Source organism: Anarhichas minor, unplaced genomic scaffold (genome assembly GCF_050575085.1).
Source record: "Anarhichas minor isolate MPS153535 unplaced genomic scaffold, ASM5057508v1 ptg000012l, whole genome shotgun sequence".
Taxonomy (NCBI): domain Eukaryota; kingdom Metazoa; phylum Chordata; class Actinopteri; order Perciformes; family Anarhichadidae; genus Anarhichas; species Anarhichas minor.
The window spans coordinates 4,874,995-4,900,572 of NW_027466458.1; the positions used below are offsets into that span (position 1 = coordinate 4,874,995).

The 25,578-nt window shown below is 43.2% G+C and overlaps 1 protein-coding gene across 1 annotated transcript in view; it reads left to right on the top strand.

Annotated features, from left to right (window-relative positions):
• The first annotated feature begins 791 nt into the window (after nt 1-791).
• LOC142948361 (phospholipid-transporting ATPase ABCA1-like) overlaps nt 792-25,578 on the top strand; it is a 35,825-nt gene continuing 11,038 nt past the window's right edge. The window contains exons 1-20 of the mRNA XM_076090346.1: nt 792-961; nt 4,923-5,031; nt 6,185-6,278; nt 7,262-7,403; nt 7,590-7,708; nt 11,878-11,999; nt 13,875-14,066; nt 15,298-15,387; nt 19,947-20,190; nt 20,345-20,484; nt 20,580-20,696; nt 21,756-21,950; nt 23,234-23,442; nt 23,525-23,701; nt 23,798-24,020; nt 24,194-24,415; nt 24,525-24,729; nt 24,851-24,964; nt 25,143-25,317; nt 25,437-25,568. Coding sequence (XP_075946461.1) covers nt 4,966-5,031; nt 6,185-6,278; nt 7,262-7,403; nt 7,590-7,708; nt 11,878-11,999; nt 13,875-14,066; nt 15,298-15,387; nt 19,947-20,190; nt 20,345-20,484; nt 20,580-20,696; nt 21,756-21,950; nt 23,234-23,442; nt 23,525-23,701; nt 23,798-24,020; nt 24,194-24,415; nt 24,525-24,729; nt 24,851-24,964; nt 25,143-25,317; nt 25,437-25,568 — 2,978 coding nt within the window. The 5' untranslated portion in view covers nt 792-961; nt 4,923-4,965. The remainder of the gene's footprint in view (nt 962-4,922; nt 5,032-6,184; nt 6,279-7,261; nt 7,404-7,589; nt 7,709-11,877; nt 12,000-13,874; nt 14,067-15,297; nt 15,388-19,946; nt 20,191-20,344; nt 20,485-20,579; nt 20,697-21,755; nt 21,951-23,233; nt 23,443-23,524; nt 23,702-23,797; nt 24,021-24,193; nt 24,416-24,524; nt 24,730-24,850; nt 24,965-25,142; nt 25,318-25,436; nt 25,569-25,578) is intronic.

Below are 25,578 nucleotides of genomic sequence, written 5' to 3' on the forward strand. Positions count from 1 at the left end.
TAATAAATCACCTCTGGCCAGATCATCCTTCAAATGACTACAACACCGCTACACGGTTGTTGCTGCTGTTGGCAATCTTTTGCACTACTGGTTAATTTAGTTTTCCTACTTAGTTCATTTAAGTTAATACCATTCTATTGTATTGTATACACTGTGCATTTTTCTGCGTTTTTTGTTACTTTATTTTCTTTAAATGTAATTGGTTCTGCTCTGTTATTGTATTGTATTGTATATATTGTTGCATTTTCCATACTTAATATTCTATTTTACTGTGTAACTTCGTTTTTTAGCAATATCCATAGTGTTGGATTATAATTATTGCTCCATGTATATTATTATATATTGAAATGTATTCTTTAACCCATAAATCCTCTCAACTAGCGTATATACCATTTTGGTGAATATTTATATAGATCGATAAATTAACTTTATTGATCCGAAATCTGCTAAACCTAACTACCAAACAATTTTACAAAAATATAAACATATGGTAACATATGTTTTGTTGCAGGGTTGGTTAAATGCAATTAAGTTGTTAAAATATGATTATTGCTGTAGTAGAATAAGTAGTAGTACTGGTGCAGCCTTAAAGTAGTTTTATTAGTAAATTAATATTTTCCTTCAACCATCTTGAGCTTCACAGTAATTGAATGGGTGAGGTGTGGCTGGCTCTTTAAGACATGTTTTGACTGGGCACGTGCTTGCCTTTTATGGGAGCGGCATCAAACAGTGACCGTTAGTTACCTCTGCCGCCGCTCCGCTCTGCTCCGCATAGAGCGGCACTATAAAACCCTGGCGGAGGAAAAAAACACAGTTTTTGTCAGACACAGAGCAGCGGAGGACCATAACAGTGGAGGAGTGGGTTTCACGTAACTCACCCTTTATAAGTTGTTCTTGACGAAGAAATTAAATTTATGAAAAGAGAGAGAGTGGATTTTAACGCCGTTCACGATCGAGGTTGGTGAGTTTGGAGTTTTTTGTTTTATCTCGGGGGGGTTCTTTGTTGGCTCAACAATGTGTGCCATCGTTTTACAGTTAAAATATAGTCCATTTTGACATCACAATTCCTTCATATGTTGTCAGCTCAATGTTCTGTGTTTGGCTTTGAGTGAAAAAACGTCAAAAACAATACGTTGGTGTTGAATGCTGCGTTAATTGCTGATATGCATTAGTGGAAGTCTTTGTTTTTTGTCGTTTTAACGTGGCAAAGTTCAACAACAACTATAATGTGCTCAGTGGACGTTAAACGTTCAAGGTAATGCCGTTGTGTGAGTAAAATGACAAGTGTTTTCTTTGCTGGTTTTTGTTCTTTTTATTCATAAATCAGTCGGCTCTTCGAGTTCGACTGTGAGATTAGGACCAGCGGCAAGCTCGCGAGTAGTCAAACACAGGGCTTCCGGTTCGGGTTTTAGAAAATAAAAGCCTCTTTGTGGCAACGTTTGATACAACATATTTATAATAAAGAGAGTGAGAAGTAGAAAGCAAGCTTTCATATTCTTTCCAATGCTCTTCAATTTAAAGCCCCAATTATGTTGTACGGGTGCAGAAGGACATATCAGCAGCACTAAATGGCAAGTTTGATCAAGTCACATTTGTTGCAGCTTATTACTGTAAGCGCATTCACCTGACACGTCGTCTCAATGTGGCTGACTTGACTTTGCTTTGGGTCGGCATCGCAAAGCTGAATGACCGACAGTAACCTCATTTCAACAGAACAATGAAACACAAGTATTTTAACAAAAGTATAGATTATAAATCAGTCAGTCAGACGCAACATTTGCATGTTCTGTCATAATGTTGACATCGGGTCGCAGTAACGATACCCCTAAATGACAGTCGCAATTTAACAGGAGCTTGTTTTTCATGTATGTTTCAATGTTTTATGTCCCTTTTTTAAAGAGTGTTGTTTTTAGTGTTTTTATTCATGTGCATGCTGCAGTGTGGGTGCAACGTCACATTTGTTTTGTTTTCATTCAGCAAAAAAAAAAAAAAATTTCATTTAATTATTTTTTCCATTTTCAATGCTCTGTCAAGTATTTTAAAAGACGATGGAGATGAGAAAAAACAAATCCTGTATGAGTGCGATATGACACGTGAGCGAGAAGTGATGGTAAACAAGTATAAAAGTGAAGATTCGTAAGTGTGCCGCTAGAGGCGCGCTGGCTCTGCACCATTCGTGCTGCTCAACACTCCGCTGAGTCCGTGTTATCTCTGCATGCGACGTGTTTTCACCACAGTGTTGTCCAAAAATCAGACGATTCGCGGAGGGCAGAGTCGTCAAAAAGTCGGCTCATGCTTCCCGGATAGTGTGCCACAGAAAACACCAGTAGAATCAAGCTGATCCAAAGCTCGATGGAAATTGGCTCTGTTAATGGGTAAATCACATGTAAACACGATGTTATGTTAGGATGTCAATCCCCAAAAATGAAAGGGGGGAGAATGTAGAGACACAATTTTCTTTCAGTAGTCAAAAGTCAAAAGGGAAAAAAATTGGGACGTAATTATAGGAGGAAAGGCGAGGAAGAGAGCATTCACTGCGTGTCAAATGTGACGAAGGTGCGAATTGTTGTTTTCCACCCACACATACAGCAACATGGCAGACCACAATGTGTTTTTTCCATCATTCATTTCATGGGATTTGTGCAGTAGTGTATTGGAATAGCCGACAGCCAGAGACAATGTCCACATCTCCTCTAAAAGCAAAGAAAATGTTTAATTTGTGACTCGGCACAAGCTTGTGCTGATGATGTTTGTGTCTTTTAAGCCCACAGCAATATGGGTTTTTTTCTAAGGTAGTTTTAAGAGTTTGATATTGTGCCCTTAGTAAATCACCAGCTTCAAATGGTGTTGTACTTGTGTGTCTTAAATGATGTCTTTAGGGTGTCTACAGCAGGTATTTTACACTGTTTGACAATGTGTGCCATGACGGCTGTGCCATTAAATCAGGTGACTCACAGAGAAAACCGATGTCCTAGTACGGATGATATCGTGCATGGGTCACTGTGTTGTTTGTTCATCCCAAAGGTCCTGTTGTCTTTTATTACGACATTTCATGCATTCCAGTGGATTCACTGAATACAGCAGATTACATACTAACGGTAGATTTTTTTGCAATAAAGTCGAGTTACCGGTGTAAAAAATATTGTTGACATTTGTATTTTATTTTGTTTTGATACCCGCCGCTTTGTCTTTGTGGCAGTTACTTAATGCTAGAAGGCACACGTTCTGACAGTGATGTTATAAATGAGTTTTCACACTGCAAGTGAAGTCTGCTGGGGACGGGGTTGGATGTGACGGCGCTGTCATGATTGCATTACAGAAAATGGGGTGTAAAACCAGAGACGTCCGGATCAATGATTTGATTGGGGCAGGACTTCAACCCACAAGCAAATGATCAGCGGAGGGCATCGTGTTTGAACATCACCGTGTCCTTGACATTGTTGTGCTGTCGTTCCACTCTGTGTCAACCAATCAGCTTCATTCTGTATAAAGGGCGTTCAGAAGAATACACAAAATCCCCTTGATCCTTTTTGTTCTAAAGACTTCCAACTGCTCCTCCAAGCTAGCCATGAAGCTTGAAATATATTGCATGAAATTCTCTTCTTTAGATGACACGATCATTTAAGACCGACGCTATCTTTTCCTCATGTGCTGTAAAGCTTGATGACCTTAATAAAGGAGTTACGGGTCTCCGTCTTGAGTGGCTGACCTGATTTTAGCTCTTGGTGGCCAAGTGTCTGTCTCAGAAAACAGGATTATAAATGTAACTCCCTGACATTTGTGGGGCCTCTGGGTTTGACTTGCCAGCAAGAGAACAAAGTAAAAAAAAAAACACACCAAGTCGCAAAACATATTTAGTGTATTTTGGTCTTCTTTCTGGAGTCAAAACCAGTCTGAGCACAAATCCAAGGACTTCTGAATCTGCAAATAGATTAAACAATTCGGCATGAAAAGGTGATTGGGAGGAATGGTGTGCCATTTAGCTGTGTAACTGTGTCTTCTAATTACATTACTTTGAGCACTAAGGCTGTTTAATCAGGGTGTTGTTTGAACAATGGGAGGCAGGGATGTTTTCTTGTAAAAAAAATTTACATCAAATGCACTGAGGAGTTAACACGTTGAAGATTGTGACGAGAAAAGGTTTACCGTTAACTTTCACCACATTTACAAACTGCCCACCACCCACTCGTCCTCCGTGCTTAGCTGTAGCTCGACCTTTGGACAGATGAGTGGACATGAATTTGCGGAGGCTAACAGCCGTCCTCAGTCATCGGGCGACTTCATCTGCTGAGTGTTGCTGTATTTCTGGCTGGTCTGCGTTTCAGAACACATTTGTTCAATAGGTGAATCTGTTATCATGCTTGTTTTTCTGTCTGCAGTGATTCTTTGTTTCTGACGGCAATTCACTGTTTGTTTTTTTTAGTCATAGCAGGTTTTTAGAATATAAGAAGAAGCAGCGGTTGGTAATGTGTGTCGTGTTCCTGTTTGCTCTTTTTCCATCATGATTTTTGTTACATTTATTTTATGAAGGGTTCTCTTTTTGACTTGTTTCTCGTGCCTTATTGTGACACGATCAACAGGACGTCACAGCCATATTTGGTGCAGTTGCGTGCATGTGGTTACGGTTTGTTAATGTAACGACTTTCTGTTCTGCTTTCACATCAGCTCTGTGCTTCAATGGATTTGGGATTAACTTCTTTTTTTCCAAAAACAAAGCTGGACCACAGAGTGTTAGTTCACTGACTGTGTTTAATCTGTGAACGCAGGTATTGCCCGTAGTACATGTTTGCAGTGGTTGACTCTCTCTCTCTCTCTCTCTCTCTCTCTCTCTCTCTCTCTCTCTCTCTCTCTCTCTCTCTCTCTCTCTCTGTCTCTGTCTCTGTCTCTGTCTCTCTCTCTCTGTCTTTTTTTGGGGTTCCCAGTGAGGAGCTGGAGCGTGCTCAGTGAGGTTGGGAAGACATCAACATGTCGGTCTCCACTCAACTGGGTTTACTGCTTTGGAAGAACTTCACTTACCGACGGAGACAGACTGTAAGTAGGAGTGCTTCAAATGACTGACTCATCATAGTCAATGGACTGGATGAGTACACAGTACAAGGACACAGTCCATTAATTGATCATTTGTCTTATCTATTGGTTTATATAATGAGATATATATATATATCTTTTTTTTCTTTCTATTCCTTAAGATTTTTTCCTAAAACAGTTTACAACATCACATACATTATTACATATTCTCCCAAAATAAGAAAAAGCACCACGGAGGGGCATCTAATCTCTTGTCTGATTCCCCCTGAATGCTTCGTCTCGGTCACATTTCTAACGGATCGACTTTAGATCAGAGGTGATTTCTCCAGTAGAGGTCTGAGTCTTTCCTCATAAATATGCATGTTCCAATGGGTACGCAGCCCACAACAATGGAAGTGATGTAATTCTCCTCCGAGTCACTTGTACTGAAAAGCATTACAGTTTACCGACGACAGTGAGTCAGTCAAAGATGTGGAGATGACACATCTCATCACATGTCTGATGCATTGTCCAGTCAATGATCTTGTGCTGGATGACACTCAAAGTTATGTAAATCAAAGTTCACTTCCAGGCTGTGGCATATAGACGCCCCTTTATATGTGAGGAAGCTCATCTTGCATACAATTGAGCCAGTCGACCATCGAGCGGAAACTCCTCCTCAAAGTGACGGCTGTGGCTGCTTGACATTGAGTCCAATTGTTTCCAACAAAGGGATACAGTGCGCTTTCTAAGACGGTGTCTTTATTCCTGCCATGCTGGTTCAGGCTGAGAAACAGGCAGCTGAAGTAGAGGGGCCATATGGAACAGATGGGCATAGTCCTCTAAACCCGGCAGACCTCTCGCTCTGTCTCCCCTTATTAACCCATATACTTTACCCAAACCCATGGTGGAATTACTGTTTACAAAGGACAGCAGCTGGACAGCCCCCTCCACACACGCACGCACACACACACACACACACACACACACACACAACACTTATTTTAAAGCAGCAGAGATGAACTGAAAATACACAAAAACTGCAAAGCACAAAGGACAACTTGTCACTATTTTCAGGGTTGATTAACGCATTTGATTCACACGTTTTTGTTTCCCAAGCCTTCTTCTATTTCCCTGATTATCTTTTGTCCTCATCCTTTTTGCCTTCCTCTCTTAGATCCAGCTGCTGATTGAGATCGTCTGGCCCCTGTTCATCTTCCTCATCCTGATCTCAGTCCGGATACATTATCCTCCCTACGAGCAACATGAATGTAAGCAGACAGGGAGAGAGGAAGGGAGTTACTTGACAGATAATATTTTTCACTTAATTCACATCTAACACAAGAATTCAGCTTTTTTTGTGATTTTGTTGTTTAACTGCTTCTGATGAGTATTAGTCTGTTATTCAACTGTTCTGCCATTCTCTATTTGTAGCCATTATTTATTTGTTGCCTCTCGGTTAGATCAACATGTTGGACATCCAAGGTTTCCATGTTATTATCACATAAAGATCAGTCGGATTTGCCAAAGTTTGTTTGCACTGTGTAAAGAAGTAATAGGACCTTTAGTTCCTGAAATTGGTCGTTTCATAACTTTGACCATGTTTCAACTCTATACGATTATCGCTGGTCAGAAGCACGAACAAAGAAATCCAGTCTGCATTTTAAGCTTTTTCTTCAATTTCGGGAAGTTTCCTGCAACAGTTTTTCAGCTATGGTTATGTGTAGTTCATTTCTTCAGATGGGTTTGACAGTCTTCAGTCTGTACATAGTTATGTAATCACTATGAGCTTGCATGTGGATCGTCGTCCACCGAACCGGTTCCCCTATTCGTTACAAAATCATTGATAACAAATATATCACAAGTCAGCTTGAACCCAGATAACCCAGTAAACTCCAACTCCTGACCTCCTTGTTGCCATCTACTCTTATCTCTTCAGTATAGTAGCTACTTAACCTCAGCAAATCGTAGCAGTGGCCATAAAGGTAGCTGATAAGAGTACAAACAATTGTTAAGATAATGGAGACGGCCTACGTGTCATAGCATGCCTTGGTTATAATGAGTTGGAAATCCTTTTATTGTGATTTAACAACTAATAAATAATAAACCAACTACTTTTTCAAGTATAAATATAAAGTATGAATAAATAAGTTTGTCTGGAAGGTTCCATTTAGACCAGTTTCTGTTTTATTGATATTGAAGTCCAGATATAAAACTAATCGTATAAATTGTATGCTCTCCCTCTCTTTTGCAGGCCATTTCCCTAACAAGGCCATGCCCTCAGCGGGGGCCCTGCCCTGGGTACAAGGCATCATCTGCAACGCCAACAACCCCTGCTTCCGTAACCCTACCCCAGGCGAGAGTCCCGGGGTGGTGGGGAATTTCAACGATTCTATGTGAGTAACAAAGTATTCACTTAGTGCAAAGGAAAAATAGTTTCGTGTCACTTTGTATTCATATTATCATTATTAGGACAATAGTTCTAAATCGGTCACAAGATGTATTCTTTTAGAAGGCCTGGCATTCTCGAGAGATGTGAAACAGTGTGTCTGACTTTTGCCTCTCTCCTGCGACATCTCCAGAATCTCCCGTCTCTTCACTGATGCCAAGAAGATCCTGCTCTACACGCAGAATGATAAAAGCTACGAGGGCTACAAGGGACTGCTGAGGGCCCTCAGGAATCTGCAGAAGAACACTGCTCGTAAGGACACACCTTTTTCATTTTAATTATAGTTTTTGAATGACCAACTGGTGATCTTCAGTCAACCCGCCCATTCACGTTGACCACCCATTCATCCATTGAAACAGAAGGGAACACTCCTACACAACTGCACATGATGCAGATAGGATTTAACTGAGTGAGTGACTCACACCTCCAGTTTACAACGTCACTGTAACTTTTCAGTGTTTAGATTAAAAAGAGAGAGTGAGGCATGCCACTCAATTAGTACAAAGTGAATGAAGCTTGAATCACTGCACATTAATAAATTGCCCAAAAACGGATTAGCGACATGTTAGAACTAGATAAAGCGACTTGTCAAGGCCGCTTTCGCAGCGTAGCAGCTGATGCTAGCTCAAAAGTCTTCAGACAAGTGTTCAGAGCTCTAACGCGTCCCTTCCTTATCACCGCCTGCCAGCCGGTGGTGGGCCCCTCCCAGAAGCCAGTGGGTGTTGCACTTCTCCGTTCTGGTGCAAGACAGTACAAGCCGAAAATTGTGGACCACCCAGACAGCCATTACACAATCAGAGCACAGATCTGGTAGGAAAGGTGGAGTTGCTCTGCCCTAGAATGTCGCCGCTTCCTGTCAACGAGGAAGCGGTCAGAGACGTGTGTCTGCTGTCAGTTATACCGACACATTCAATCATGACCTCACATTTAATGCTCAGGGTTTTGTAGAAGATGCTTTTGAAAAAGAAGGAGGGAGGTATTTATAACCATGACCGTGGCTTTTTGGGAGCAGAGAAAGGCCGTCTTTCTAAAATAGCATGTTGTTGGTGACTCCGGCAAAGCAACCTGAACGTAGGAAAGGGGCCCTTGTTGAAACTGCACTTACTTTACTTCACACAAACACATTAACGGGAGGCACGCTGGGAGCAATCTCTGTTTTTCAGCCGACCATGTGTACAAAGGCAAAAATAAAATGGAAAACATGTACTGAAAACCCATTAATTGTATAAAAGGGAGGCTAATAACACAACAAAGGGCTTTACACACGTGTAGTGAAATGAGTGAGTCTAATTAGATCGGTTCGTTCCATTATTGTGGCTTTGCTACAGCAATATCAGTTAGTTTCCATAAATAAAGGGGTATTAGCTTGGTTCCACATCAGACCCTAATGTAAGTTTAAATTGACCAGAATGTACCATCAGAAGTTATGCAACGAAGCAAAACAATCAAGGTTCTTGTTGTTTGGGCTTCAGTCTGCTTTACTAGTCCTGAGCTACACTACGTTATGCAATGGCCCTCCCTAGCATAGAATAGCATAGCATAGCATGGCTGGGAAAAAGGAGAGAGATCACACATCAGAGCAAAATAAAATAAAATAGGTTCTATTCACTTTTAATTGTAAATTATTTTTCACACGTTCCTCAGTTTGACTGTGTGGCATGGGATGTACTCCTCAATGACAGTAATATCTCGTCATGTTATCTACTCTGACGCTTTCATTATTTTAACAGCACGTCTGTGCACTCCATCACGATTGATTTTAGAAACGCACAGCGTCATGCTCAATCCCATATTCCCCTCTTGAACCCACGTGAGGCAATGCGCCGACGTAGCGCAGGGACAGTCATGTGTGTGATGCAGGAGAAAGCTGCAGAGGGGACACTACGGGAACAACGGCAGAGATCTAAGAGCCGAGAACAGAGACCCCTCACATGTCACTTAATAATTCAGCATCTGGCTGGGTCAGAGAATTTACACTGACGGGTAAGGGAGAGGAGTGAGCTTTTTCCCCCCATAGGATAACTAGATAAATCACACAGCACATACTCTTTTGACGAGGTCTGATGCAGTCCTGCTTTATGAGACAGTACAGGATGACATGGCAGATAGATGAGAGGAAGAAAATCAACATTGTGCAGCATTTTGGACATGAGAATGGTGTTCTTAATACCAAATAGATAAATGATTTGAGAGATAAAGTTGAGTCTGACTGTCAATGCTGAGCTTTTCATACACCACAGATTTCTTTCTTGCCTTACCACCTGCCTTCTCAAAATGGAGCCTGAAGCCTGATTTGCATAATAGAGGAAAACATCTCACATTTCTGTCTGGCTCCTTTTTTAAAGGACTCCATTTGATCCAAAGGCTCATTGTGTCTGAGCCTAATCTTTTAAAATGGAGACGGTGCTACCCTTTTTTACCCTTGAATGTATGAATGCATTCATTGGATTCGTTCCTCATCACCTTAACTATAAACTTCAGCCCAAAATGTCGCGCTCAACATTTAGTTTGCCCTCATTTCTCCAACCTGACCAGTCTCGCACTTAAATAGCACCTTGTGGAAGTGAGCAATAACGTCACCTTGCAGATATTTCGGCTCTGATTCACACACACGCTCAGATGCAACCCAGCAAGCTATTGCTCCTCCAACTGTCTCAAAGCAGCACTTAACAGTCCACACCTTTTGTCAGAATTCCATCCATTATTTGTTTTCCTTGATCAGACTTCTTGGGATTCAGGAATGCTACTCTGTGCTTGTTAGCCAAGCTGGGGTAGATTTGGGATAATATGTGGTTCCACGGAGATCGCAGCCTGTTTATGGACCAGTTCGACGAGTGAAGTCACTGGTTGCTAAGTGTGTGTATTGTCAAATATGAACCAGATGCGGCACTGTCAGGAGCAAGCACAGACAAGTGTCGATGCAGGGCTCGCCCTTGTACACGGATGACTCCGACATAGGAAAAACAAGCCGTGTTTGTTCCTTCTTATGTTGTCCTACTTCAGAAAAGTGCCCTGTTCTTGATAACTCCGGGTATTTAAACCACTCAGGACAGTTCAAACACAGATAAGGCAACGCAAGGAAACGGAACATAAAGACGCACTGTTGCTGACTGCGCAAAGTACTGCTAGACTTTCCATCCGGTCTGTTCTGTCCTCGAGGGCCTTTTGGATGCAATGCACCATGGGAGCTGTGACCTACTGGGACTCTGATTAGAACATATTAGCGCTCCCTGGTCGTTCACCCCTGAGAGTTGCACAGGTGCACAATTACACACACATGTACACGGAGAGCAGGGACGGTAAGGATCACACCTCAAACTGAAAAAAAGCACACACTCTGGTGCACAGCCATGGAGGGAGTATGGGAACACACTGTTCTCTTTCACTTCCTCCCAGGGGAAGTTCAGGTCAGTAGAAGCAGAGTGTTTCCTGTTTGTGTGTGCGTGTGTTTGGGGGGGGGGGGGGGAGAAGGAAGATATTTTGAAATAAGCAATCAAAGTTCAACTCGGCATTTGTTTTAAATGTGTGAACAGAGTAGAGGAGAGCAGAGCAGTACTCTTTCATTCTTTGTAATGAGCATGCCTCTCGATAACCCAGTGCAGTAAAAGAATGCGTGAACTTCTTTAGAGTGAGAAATAATCACTTTTCAAGTTTGATTTATCAAGCCACGCTCGCATGTGCAGTTACACAACAGATAAAGACAGCGCTGTTGAACCAAAAATATGAGCCCGCAGGCTGCAAGATTTATTGCTGTTGTCTCCGCCTGACTCCTCTTAAGTAGAGCTGATTCACCCATAGTTTTGGACATGTTCAGGCACCACTTATTGGTGGAGAGGAAGCGTGTAAGAATCAGCTCTTGGTAGAGATAAGTAGGTAAAAGGTGAACATTTATGAAGGAAGAGAGTTGGAGAGAGTGAGATGGAAAGACTGGGGCGCGGCATCTGGACCAAAGTTAAACGCCCTGTAGTAACCCCGGTGTGCAAAACCAAAGCTGAGGAGAAGAGAGCAGTGTGTGTGTGTGAGTGTGCCCACAACCATGCCAGTATCAGAAATGCGTTGACTTCTTCGGAATGCAGCAAAAGTACAAAGAAACTCTGAACTTTGAGTGCAGTCAGAGGACAGTGGTTCTGTGCTGGTCGATCACCGATCTCATATATATATATATATATATATATATATATATATATATATATATATGAGATCGCAATGAACAGGAGAATACTAAAATGGATCACGGCCCAACTCAATAGTGTCAAATAAATGGAATGTTATTGTATATCAAGCTGGGACCACTGCCGCGAGTCCTGGTTCCATATCAACCATCAGATACAGACATCTTTTTTATCAAAGAGAGTTTTGTGTCCCATAGTTGGCTTGATTGACTCACTGCTTCTATCTATGTATGTTTTGTTTTTTTCTAGGTTTCAAGCTAAAGGACTTTCTGCAAGACAACGAGACCCTGTCCCACTTCCTGCACCACAATGCCTCTCTTCCTCATCACGCGCTGAAACAGATATTGGAGGCGGACGTCAATCTGGAGAAGGTAGAAACATTACCACTTCAAATGTTTGAGCCCCTTTTAATAATAAAACCCTCCTCTCGCGTCCTTCAACGTTTACCCTTCAGTCGATGATGATATTGCTTTGAGATGGGACAATGTTGAATGCCGATAGCAGACAACAAAACTGTAAATATGTTGTGTGCGGCCTTTTTGTTTTCGTCCTTGTCACGTGAGAGAATCACGCTCCTCTGGCCACAGCGCACATGCAGAAATCCAATGACCTTGGCTCGACAGCATCTGTTGGGCCACAGGACTGTATCGTGGCACAGCTAAGCCCTTAATACCCACCAATCACTGCGTGTGTGTGTGTGTTTTTCTGTGTTCCACATTTCTCTCTCAAGCCTCCTCTTTCTGAGTAATTGTCATCTTTTTGACTCTTAGTTTTATTCCTCTCTTGGGGAATCTGCGCATATTTTGTTTTTCTAGCTGACACGATGATCTGTTTCCCAGCAGCCCCATGCACATGTCAACACACACACACCTCCCATTCAAATCAAGTTTTATATATCATAAATCTATCACGCACATGCATTGACAGATTCAGCTTCCTGCTGTAGGACCACCTCAACAACAGCGCCCAACCAGCTCCGACACATCATCCCTGCTTTGCAATTGGAGGGCTGGTGTCACATGATTGCTCTTCTCCATTTTTACCCTCCCCCCTCTATTTCGCCTCACGTGCAGAGACCGAGGCTCAAAAACAAACTCACGTTACACCATCAGCTTCTCTTCTACCCATCCTGTTCTCCCCGTCATCTATTGATCAAAGATAGCTATCCATTAGTCTGTGACGGCCATTAGGAGCATTGTTTAAGGAGGGGAGTGAAAGGGAATGAAAGCTTATTATCGCTGTGCCGCTGTTATTGTTTGAGATGCATCAGAGCAAACGCATAAATAGATGATCATAATAATCTCTTTGGGAAAATATATTTTTTCACTTCTCTATGAGGCGATTAGTATGATTTCCACTCCTCCAAACGTACTGCTGTAGGCCCTGATGTTTTTCCAATGAAAAGATTACCAGCCGTGTGTGTGTGTGTATGTACAGTTTGTAGTATGATAGGCATGATGGAATAACACTGACTGGTCAAGGACATCTAGATGATAAGTGCTCCCCTCTCACCCTGTTCTCTGTCTGTCTCACACACACACACACACACTCTGAATATCTTGACTCTGTTAGAGAAGACAGAGCCTCTGTCCAGTCCTTGAATGCTCTGATGTCCCAGAAAAAAAAGAACATTCTGTCCGCCTGCACGTGCGCAGCTGTGCTCCTCTTCTGAGTAATGTGTTAAATCATTTTAAGTTTACATTTCTAGTCAGAAAATCCTTGGCGAGCCCCAGCATTGACATTCAGAACATTTCTTTCCCTCATGGTTGCTCAGCGGTATCCTGTGACGTCATTGTTTTGTACACAAGTTTTAGAGACATAACCTTTCTGGACTGATAAATGACAATCTGTAAAGAGTGAAGAACACAAACAATTTCACTCCCTAAATATTATTGCAATACTTAGCATTATGAATAAAGGCCCCTCTATAACTTTGCATTTCCTTTGTTTCAGAGTTGTTGTTTTTTATGCTTGTGGAAGGGAAATATGAATAATTGACTGGATCACCTCTAGTTATTTGATGGGAGGAGCCTCTGCTTGTTATTGTTTATTGAATCAGTCCCTTGTGCCCCTTTGTTGTCCATTAACTCATGTCCCAAACTAAATCAGATATACTGGTTATGTTTCATGGATTTATTTATCTCTACCTCTGTCCTCCCAGAGTATCTAGTCCACATGTGATTTCATAATCTCTACCCTTTCTGAACCACGGTGCTCTTTTTTTTCTTTTCTTTTTCTCTGTCCAGGTGCTGACCAAAGGTTTCGGCTTCCATCTCCGGGACCTCTGTAACACCACGCCCCTGGAGGAGTTCGTCCACATTGCCGACCGCAACGTGTCCCGTCTGATTCAAGAAATCATTTGCAAGTCCTCCAGCGATTGGCTGAACAAGGCCCAGAGCCACTTCCTGTCCAACTTGGACTTTTTCAAACCCATTTGGGTGAGTTTATCTGTTGAGTCAAAACACATTCAACCAGAATTTGAATGTAGAAAGCAAAGCCCAGCAACTAAAACTACATCATGAACAAGTGCACAGTCTCACACGGTTGGTCTGGTCACACACTTATTGTAATCCGCTGACTGTGACACTAATATAATGCGACAAGGCGGTTCACTGTTTGTATAGGGCAATAGACCCCCGTATTCAACCATCGTACGTAAATCCCTGATCCCTCGTCTTTTCTGCCTACTGTGAAACTTTGTGCTTTCTGGATTCCCTTGTTTTTCTTTACTCGTTGTCCCTCCGCCTCCTCCCTGTCCAGCGTCACCTCTCCTCTGCCTGTATCTTACAGAACAGCCTGCCCTCTTCCCATAAAACCCGTGACTCACACTTAGGTCACGATGGTGAAGTGGCAAGAGGTGGAAAAAAAAAAAACCTCTGCGGTCTGCTGCTAGTCGGCCTACTTCTCTTTTGAGGGAGAAACAAAGAGACACAGGAAGAGTGTCATTATCATGTCAGCAAGTTGGAAAAGCTGCTCACTCGACATGAGGATGAAATCATTTCCTGCCTCACTGCGGACCAGATTCAGCCCAAAAACACACTCTCCCTCTTTATTATCGGAACTCAGTCTCCACACGTTGATGCAAGAAAGGAAAATTCCTTTCCAAAGTAACAAAATTGTGCAAAAGAGTGAGGGAAAGAACTCTTGCATAACTCAACATTCTCCCATTAGTTGCTGTGTGTGTGTGTGTGTGTGTGTGTGTGTGTGTGTGTGTGTGTGTGTGTGTGTGTGTGTGTGTGTGTGTGTGTGTGTGTGTGTGTGTGTGTGTGTGTGTGTGTGTGTGTGTGTGTGTGTGTGTGTGTGTGTGTGTGTGTGTGTGTGTGTGTGTGTGTGTGTGTGTGTGTGGAAATCATTAAGTAAACAGAAAACAAGACTGAGCAAATGAGAGAAAAAGAGAGAGAGAACTTTTATCTTTTCACAAATGGCTGTTCCGTCTTCAGCGACGCCTGTGCTTTATCGGGGCACCAGGCGTTCCAGCAGCTGACAGCTTAGTGTGATAGACGAGAACACACACACACACACAATTAATGGACAATAAACATATATTTTCTTCCATTTTCTGTTTCATTGTATGTCGTTTTTTCAGGATGTATTAATTGTGCACAGGAACCAACAATACAGTGTAAAAAGCTCAGCTGCATAGTAAACATGGCCTTTTCTGTCTAACAGAAGGATGTGAAGTCGGACCCCAAAGTCGTTCAGGAAGTCTCAGCTGCAACCGACGCTCTTCTGGAGAGCCTGGGAGCACTGGCCGTGGAGGTAGATACACACACACAACCTACTCACTTTATTTACAAACAGGATTACTGAAATATTTACTTCCAAAGTTCAGCCTCCAGTAGCAATGTTTGAAATCAATCCTTACCTAGAATGAGTTCTCCGTGAATTTATTTACACTCGGGTCTCATGTAGTAGTACAAGTTTGGGGCAGTTGGGTCAGGGCCATATTGGCAATATAAATGTGCCTGCATACGTCGATTCACAGAATTTCACAGAAGTCATACAAAGGGGCAAGTGCTGCATGGGTTTAACAGGAGCAAAGAGCAAAGCAGGTAATCCTCATGTAAAAGTGAATCTTGTCATTACGTGTCCACATGAGTCATTTCAACATTCAGAAATTGTTAATAGAGGCTTTGTTCTACCACCGTGGGCTTGGATTTTCTCTGGATCACATTCCCCTTTCTTTAGGCCTTTGTGACAGCAGGCATTATGTTTTCGGGTTGTTCTTCCCATTTTCTTGAACATGATATCTCAGGATACGCCGAGAGTGAATTCCTTAGAAATTGACTCAAACGTCCTCAGGGATGAGCTGATAAGATCATAATGTTCAAAAGTCACTGTGATCCCACGAAACGCTTTTTTTGGTCATAACAGAATTCATATGCTAGTTATGACAATGTCACACAAAAATGTTGAAGCGATGCCATTTTGATCAGACTGCATCAAGCTGCAACTTGACCGGTGCGCGCAGGCATACAACCGCGAGGCGGTAATTCTAGTTTGACGCTTAAATAAGAACGAGCGGTTTGAAATAGTGGTGTCGAGAGCACACATGTACATGCACTCACACACTCGCATGCCAGACTTGAGCCTACGTAGCCGAGTCGGAGCTGCTGGAATGTAGAACGAGAGGAGAGGGGCTGCAGTCGCTGGTGCAAACACACGCGTACAACACACACGACCCCCTTTCTCTCAGGCTCCAGCTCTGCTGAGTTGGCAAAACATAGACCCAGCTGTGTGTGTGTGTGTGTGTGTGTGTGTGTGTGTGTGTGTGTGTGTGTGTGTGTTTGCCGGTGTGATAGCGCTTCCTGTCTAAGCAGCTGTAAGAACATCAGCGAGTTTGTCTTTTCTTCTGTCCTCAACTACAAATGTCGCAGCCTTCACCGATCCTTTTGATCATCCGTCCATCCCATGAACATGAACTCATGAAGAATGTTACCCAAAAATCCCTGTTGAACAGCTTCCTCCCGGGTTTCTCCATGTTTGTGGTTTGTACCTGAACCGGCTATTGTTGATCTTTTACACTCCTGTGGAGAACATGTTAACACAGAGTGGCACAGCATCTATTTAATCACTGATTATCATTCCTCCTCAGTGTGTATTATTTAGTTTTAAAGCAGATTATTTTGGTTTTCTTAGCTTGCATTGGTGGATAAGGTAAGCGTTTGGCAGAATCGAGAAATGCACTTATGCGTTTCCTCTTTTTCTCGAGTAACAGGAACCTCCATCTCCTCACGAGTTATCATCTGCATCCGAAACAAGTTTAGTTGCACTTGAAAAAGTGGCAGATCTTCCATCTTTTCCTAATCAACAGCCATCCATGCTCTTAAATGTATTGTTGCTAAATCTTAATTAGTTGCGTTATTCTCCTGAACCCTTTTCTCTGTTTGTAAGTAGATTATTTTGTTTAGCTAAGTGCGGAGATTTGAACTTCTAATAATCTGGCTTCCCACTCATTCCCGAACTATTACATTATCTTATACTGAATTCTTCCCCTCACAAGCCTAACAAACGCATACTGATTTAATCGACATGCTTCTCGGAAACATTAGTGACATTTATCTTCAGGGTAGAGAGAGTGTGAATAAACTCTAGTAACCTCTCTGTCCCGCAGCCTGATCGCTGTCATCACGTATAAATCTACCACTTTATATCTGGATGCAAGTTTGATCAAAATCTCTAAATTCAGTTGACTCTCTTTATATGGCCAGAATACAAAGATATATAATTTAATGTAAAAGCTTTACACAGACGTCTGTTTGCCTTTTACTGCTTTACATTGAGTGGGATACCGTTGTTCGATTGAGCAGGAGTGGACCCAAGACAAACTCTAAAGTCTTAGAATATTCAGGTCACAGCCTGCTTTAGATGGAGTTCAAATGTATCGGTTCATGTTAACAATTTTACATATGATTGTCCCCAGAGCTGCTCTGGTCTAAATAGCTGTGTGCTGGAATGGAAACTTGAACTTTAGTAACCTCGCACAGGCTCTGCTAGCAGGTTACTCTGGGACAATCCTCTTCTGCTGCGTGCGCGTGTGTGTGTGTATGTGTGTATTTCTCACCTAATCACCCAAGTTAACATGGGAATCATCCTGAAGGACACACACATTCAGTCACACAAAAGCGTTTTCAGCACAGGCTGTTGCACAGTCGGTTGCACACACAGTAGCAAAAACACTGTGTGTGTGTGTGTGTGTGTGTGTGTGTGTGTGTGTGTGTGTGTGTGTGTGTGTGTGTGTGTGTGTGTGTGTGTGTGTGTGTGTGTGTGTGTGTGTGTGTGTGTGTGTGTGTGTGTGTGTGTGTGTGTGTGTGTGTGTGTGTGTGTGAGAGACCATAACAGGAGAAAGGAAATGGTGGCTGAGGTCTCTATCAGCCTCTTGCAATGAAGTGGTGAAGACACATACTTACGAGAACATAATGTAACAAATGCTTGTGCACACACCGAGACCTTGTCAATGCATTAACAAGGCAGCCTCACATGAACACCGACTACAGAAAGACTCAGATATGCACCCAGTCCAACACAACACGCACATTATTGCACCCAGTTCTTTGCATGTGAAAGAGCAGGAAGGAAGCAGTTTGATGTGGCTGCAAAGCAACCGCATACAGAACGATCTCAAGGAGTGTGTGTGTGCGTGCGTTATTTTGAAATGACAAAGTCGACAGAGCAAACGATGTTGTTTGTCCTGAAACGTGTCCGACCATGAATGTGCTTGTGTGGTGAGTGTGTACACGGCAACACTTGTCTGTATAATAGTGCTCTACTTATGGAGCCTGCGGAGGTTTGCCTATTAGGAGAACGACCGATAGTAACCTCTCTTTGTTCTCATGCCTTCTGCACTCATTTCCACCTCCTGCTTTGCTGCAGTCTCCCATGGTCTTCCCTTCTTTCTTTGTCTTCTATCTCTGACCTCCTCCCATATTCACCTTAAGGAAAAGGTGTGATATTCTCAGCCTCCGTCTTTCACACTTCAGAGCTTGAGCTAATCGTAAGCCCTCCCGCGGTTCACGCTTAGGCAACAAAAGCTCCCCCTCTTCTTTCGCCCTTTTCTTTGTTGTACTTGCACGGAAAAACACAAAACCCCTCCTTTCATTCCTTCCCAATCACGAGTTGGTAACATTACTGCTTGTGCAGTTGACCAGTTTGGAGACATCGAGGGGGAACTTGTGGCAACTTGTCTTGACCTGTAGTGGCTGTGTCGACTCCCTGCTCCCTTCAGCCTGACGTAATGCTGATGTTTAAAGTCTATCAAGAACAGCTTCTCGTGAGACCAGAGGAATATGTTTTGTAGTTATTGGGAACATAACCACAATGTTTGCCACAAGAAAATATAACAAATATATGGCAGTATAACAGTGGCTTAGTGGCTGCATTGTGATAACAAGGCAAGAGTTCTGCACGGCCCCCAGGCCTCCAGCATTGAGAAATGTGTGATAAAGAAACAGCTGCAGAGTGGAAACGTACAACCTAATAACACCTGTGAGTACAGGACAATACGAATACACTTTAAGACATTTCATGACCATACATGATCAGTCAGTTTATATATTAGAAAGGGTGTGATTACATCTCCTCTAGAGAGAAATGCACACACACACACACACACACACAGGAGGAGAAAGATGGAACTGGGTACGCCAGTTAAATTTAACTTAGTCAGGCAGACGACTAAGAGTCTCCACTTGACTTCCATGAATACCACTCATAGTGTGCATGTGATAACCTTTAATAACTTCAAACCCACAGCATCACACACGCACACGCACACACACACACAGGGTGCATATAATCTGCCTCTGTTGTGACAGGTGATAGCCATATTATTAACACTTCTCACGCTGAGCTACAGTACATGAGACACATGAGACCCTGAAGGAAGACGCATGTGCACATGTGCAGATATGACGGGCAGTATATTCAGCGACCTCCTGAACGGTACAGAGAGGCCTGGTTCTGATGTCATCTAGGACTAATTTCACAGACATGAGTGAATTCTCAGACCAAAATCATTATCTGCAAAGTTCTCCTTTGTTAAAAAGTACAACTTTCATATAATCCATATACTTAAAATCACCTTAACGTGCGACAGTAAAAGACACCTACAGCCACAAATACCAGAATGAGAGTATTAATGACTTGGATATTAGATTGTCTGATGGTTAAAGGCAATATGTGCTTCATGGGTCTGGAAGATGTATCTGTGTGTATTTGTATCCCCCAGCCGATCAAAGTTTGGACTTGGAATGCTGTATTTGCTGACTAACTTCCAGCCTTCATCATGCTAACGTTTCTGTTTGTGTCTCTCCCTCCAGCTTGCCGGTATGAAGAGTTGGAAGGACATGCGTAAGGAGATCCAGTATTTAACTGCAAATGCCACAGGCTCTCCAAACCAGATGTACCAGGCCGTGTCACGTATCGTCTGCGGACACCCCGAGGGAGGCGGCCTCAAAATCAAGTCTCTCAACTGGTACGAGGACAACAACTACAAGGCCCTGTTCGGAAACCATGGCAATGCCAGCGACACTGACCCCCTCGCAGCTTACGACAACTCTTCCAGTAAGCGTCCAAACGATCAGAAACGACCCCATTTTGTGCTTTTATCGGAAGTATTTGTTCATCAGATGTATTTTTCCCCAGAGTCCCTGCCAATTTACCGTTTACATAGAACAGACAATGTTTAAGACTCAAAATGCGTGTGTTTATTTTCCAGCTCCCTATTGTAACGACATGATGCGGAGCCTGGAGTCCAGCCCCATTTCCAGGATGATCTGGAGAGCTCTGAAGCCTCTGCTCATGGGGAAGATCCTGTACACCCCAGATACTCCGGCCACACAGAGAATCATCCACGAGGTATGAAGAGGCCCCTCTCATCTCATGTGAACCTCTATCAGAATCACGAGTGAACCCCCATTGACTAAGGCTGAGCGTGTTTGTGTGTTTTGCAGGTTAATAAGACCTTCCAGGAGTTCGGCGTGCTGAGGGACCTTGGAGGAATGTGGGAGGAGATGAGGCCCAAAGTCTGGAACTTCTTAGAGAATGGCGAGGAAATGGACATGGTCAGGGTGAGTGGGACGCAATGCCAACACACACACACACACATCAGAGCTGTGTTCTCAGTCCTCTTCCTGTTTACATGAGGGGGTTTAAGACGGTAATCCGTGTATCTAAGTGCAATATAAGTATGTGTTGATGTGAAGGACCATACTGAAGCTTCTGTAGAGTGCACCAACCAGGCTGCTGGAGTATGAGGCCATGTTATGACTATATTAACAAAAATCTGACCCTTTATGTCAGATATTATCCTCTTGCGGGTTCTTCACGGGTTGATAAACGTACTGTGTGGAGAAAGGGGACCGAGGCCAAGAGTAATCTACTTTTCATACTAACTGGTGTCTTTTGGGTAAATGTAAAAGTGAGGCTAACAAGAGAGTGCAGACAGACAAGTCAGCTGAAAGGGCCAACAGGTTCAGGTCAACCATGAAACTCGATTAATTAAAACAAAGCATGGAGGGATTTTTCAGCGTGATATTAAAATATGTCTCTGGCACCAGTGTGAAACTAACAAGCAAACCCGGGTCGTCCTCATTTAAACAATCTGTCGGTCACATCACGCAGGGACAAGCACACAAAGTGTTGATTTCTTGTACGCAGGACTGCTTGATCTACAAATAGATCTACGGGTATAAAATTACAGTCACTCTAATAGAATGAACCATTTAAAAAGTCTGTATCAGATGGCATATAGTTCATAACATGGCTCTTCCTAGCTGGAAATGTGTCTGTTTTTTTTTTCACAGCTTGCCACAACTCTGTGTGTCCGATGTAAATTACATAAGTACCACTTCCACCTAGTGGCGAAAGGTGGTACTGTAAAATACCTTCACAAATAGGATTTTTGCTAAGACCATGAACTGTATATAAAGAGCCCCAGACCTCTAAATAACCATTAATTAGTTTTATACAATTAAAGCAGAGTTCTATTTTGTTCTGCTTTGTTGTTTAGGGAATCAGTAGATGTTTATCTGTATCCTCTTTAATGTTTTAGCTCTTCTTTATCGTTACTTCTAAGTAATTGTACATTGACTCTCTATAATAAACAATACAAACCTTCCTCTTTGCAGACGATGCTCCAGAATAACGCCAGTGCTGCGTTCTTTAATGCCCAGCTCAGCGAGACTGAGTGGCGTGTGTCGGATGTGTCGGCCTTCCTGATGAAGGTCTCAGAGGACCAAAGACCCGCAGGATCCGCTTACACCTGGAGAGACGTCTTCAACGAAACCGACCTGGCCATCCAGACCATCTCCCGCTTCATGGAGGTTAGTGTGTTAGTGCAGGATGCATCACACCAACGCAACACCACTGACATGTTCTGCTAAAGCAGTGTGTGTGTGTGCAATGATGGCAAGTCCGTTTTTACAGGAAACGTATTCAGTGCGTAAAATACTAAACCACGCTTGACTTCAAAGAAACGGATAGTAGAGCGTGTTGTGATGTTTTCACGTGACGAGTTCAGACTATATTACAGTGTAGCCGTCATTGTTTTCCATACTTGTATGGGTCTTAAGTTGTGTCTGTAAACTAGCTGTTACCCAATATCTTCTATTTAGGTCAAAACCTAGTGGGGAAATAGGTTAAATGCTAATTGCCCAAATAGGTCGTCGCATTACAAAATCTTCCATTATTCCACTGTTTTCTTTATTCACTTTGAACTGCATTTAGAAGTCGGCGCAACTATTAAAAGCCTTGAAATCAAATGTTCTTTCCCCTTCCTTCCCTCACCAAATTGAATCATTGTCATGCTGAGTTAGTATGCCAGAGCCAAGCCTTAAGCGATCAACAACCACCCCTAAACTCCTGCCAAATGTAAATCAATGTTTGTCCCCGAGTGAGTTGTTGACTTCTATGTATCTAAGTTCTTCATTGAGAGTCCGAAATAAACATCACGGTTCACTGGTCAATGGACTAACAGCCGTGTGGTGTTCCTCCTGATATATAACGATGTGATCTATGATGATCAGATTTGCTGAATGAGTGATGATGGTTTTCAGTCCAAAGACCGACGACACAGACAATTCATTAAAAAGAAGGAATTTTAAACCATAACTTGAGGTCAATTAGGTGTCAGACTAATTATTTAACTTGTATTTAGCTTATGTCAGCTATGTGAGAGCTAAACAACTCTGTTGTGGTTACTCGGTGAGTTTGTGTAACAGGGTTAAGAGTTCGTTGTTGTTATCGGCTACTGAGCAATATTTGTGAGGAGAGCATTTGACTGTGTGAGCAGGATTTTAATGATATTTTTTTTGTTGCGACCTATTAAAAGTCGGACACCCAAAAGGGTCTGCTACTCAAGAGATTCTCTTATTCAGAGCAACTTAAACAAAACACAATTAAGAGATTCAGCTGTCGTGGAGATAAAGCTTGAGACTAATTTACTTCTTTCTCTCTCAGGAAAGAAGTCATTACACGTGTTCTTTTTCCATCCTTCTTTAACTGTGTGACAAAGACCTTCATGTACCAGTTAGACCCCAAAACAGCTCATGCAAATGCGACTTCATTCCTAGTCAAACATGGCGTAACCCCTCTCTCCCCCTTTCAGTGTGTGAACCTGGACAAGCTGGAGCCGGTAGCTAATGAGGAGAGGCTGGTCAACAAGTCCTTGGGTCTCCTGAACAACCAGAAGTTCTGGGCCGGAATCGTGTTTCCTGACATCGCCCATAGCAACAGCACCGACTTGCCTCCCAACGTCAACTATAAGATCCGCATGGACATCGATAATGTGGAGAGGACAAACAAGATTAAAGACGGGTGAGAAGCTGCGCCCTAGCTATTGTTGAATTACAGACCCTTTGCAGATCTTTTGTTAACAGATTGTTATTTTGCTTTGCAGCTATTGGGACCCCGGTCCCAGGGCAGACCCCTTCGAGGACCTTCGGTACATCTGGGGCGGATTTTCTTACCTGCAGGACGTCATCGAGCACGGAATCATCCGAGCCATCACTGGCACCAAGGAGAAGACAGGCGTCTACATTCAGCAGATGCCCTACCCCTGCTATGTTGACGACATGTAAGTGACCAATGTGCAAGAGTATAATCGCAACGTACACTGTCAAGTTAGTTTTAAAACCTGCATAACCAATTTTTACTTCTTATTTTTTTCCAGGTTCCTGCGAGTGATGAGTCGGTCCATGCCTCTCTTCATGACCCTGGCGTGGATGTACTCGGTAGCCATTATCATCAAGGGCGTGGTGTACGAGAAGGAGGCGCGGCTCAAAGAGACCATGAGGATCATGGGGCTGAACAACGGCACCCTGTGGCTCAGCTGGTTCATCAGCAGCTTGATCCCGCTCCTGATCAGCGCCGGCTTGTTGGTGGTGTTATTGAAGGTTGGTGTTGCCACAGACACGCACATACACACGGGAACACTCTTTGTCATCCTGCAGGAATGTCAGCAAATTGTAGAAATACAAGTGAACATACTCTCACTGATCCGGGCTGATGTTTGCACATTTTAACTTGATAATCACTTTTTCTCTCCCCCCCCTGCCACCCTGTTCAGATGGGAAACCTGCTGCCTTACAGTGACCCAGGCGTGGTGTTTTTCTTCCTGGCATCCTTCGGCATTGTAACCATCATGCAGTGTTTCCTTATCAGCACTCTGTTCTCTCGTGCCAACTTGGCAGCTGCCTGCGGTGGCATCATATACTTCACGCTCTACCTGCCCTACGTGCTGTGTGTCGCCTGGCAAGACTACATTGGCTTCGGAGGAAAACTTACCGTGGTGTGTGTGTGGAAGAAATTGAATAATGCTCGTTTGAATACATACAGCATGTGTTGAGCAGTTGTTTTTCTGTCTCCGCTAAACTCCGGCTTCTTTGTTCTTCTCACAGAGTCTGCTGTCTCCTGTGGCGTTTGGTTTTGGCTGTGAGTACTTTGCCCTGTTTGAGGAGCAAGGGGTGGGTATCCAGTGGTCGAACCTGCTGGCCAGCCCTTTGGAGGAGGACAGCTACAACCTGACCACCTCTATCTCCCTCATGCTGTTTGACGCTGTGCTCTACGGAATGATGACCTGGTACATCGAATCTGTGTTCCCTGGTGAGTCGTGGATGTGGTTTACGGTTGTGGTATTTTTTCCGTAAAGTGCTTAATCGATGATGTGCGGTTAAATAGTCAGGGTTGTTTTGATGGACAGTACTGAAAAATGTCACTATTCCAGGTCAGTATGGGATCCCCAGGCCTTGGTACTTCCCTTTCACTAAGTCGTACTGGTGCGGAGAGAAAGAAAACACAAACATCTCCACCCCTCTGTCGAAGAAGGGCAACGCTGACGGTACAAAAAAAACTCATTGCTCTTTATTTCTCTTTTTGTTTTGGAAGGAATTTTCAGATATAAAACCATCAGCGAAAATTGTCTCAAGTTTCAAATGCAGATGGATGATCCTTCCCTTTATGTGTCCAGTGAAACCTCAGCTTTTGTCCTTTTATTAAATCCTTTTTTTTTCCCACAGCTGTTTGTATTGAGGAGGAGCCGAGCCACATCGAGCCAGGTGTTTACATCGAGAATCTGGTGAAGGTCTACAGCCATGGAAAAAAGCTGGCTGTAGACGGACTGTCCCTGAAGTTCTATAAGGGACAGATAACCTCCTTCCTCGGCCACAATGGAGCTGGCAAGACAACAACCATGTAAGATTATACACGCATTGTCTGCAGTTCATCTAGAAACTAGTTGAAAGACTTTAAAATCTACTCGGTTGGTTCAGCTGTTAATGGTGATTGTTGTGTGCCTCCCTGCTCTCTCATAGGTCAATCCTGACGGGGTTGTTCCCACCCACATCTGGCACAGCCTACATCCACGGCAAGGACATCCGCAGTGAACTCAGCACCATCCGGCAGAATCTGGGCGTCTGCCCCCAGCACAACGTACTTTTCAGCATGTACGTATAC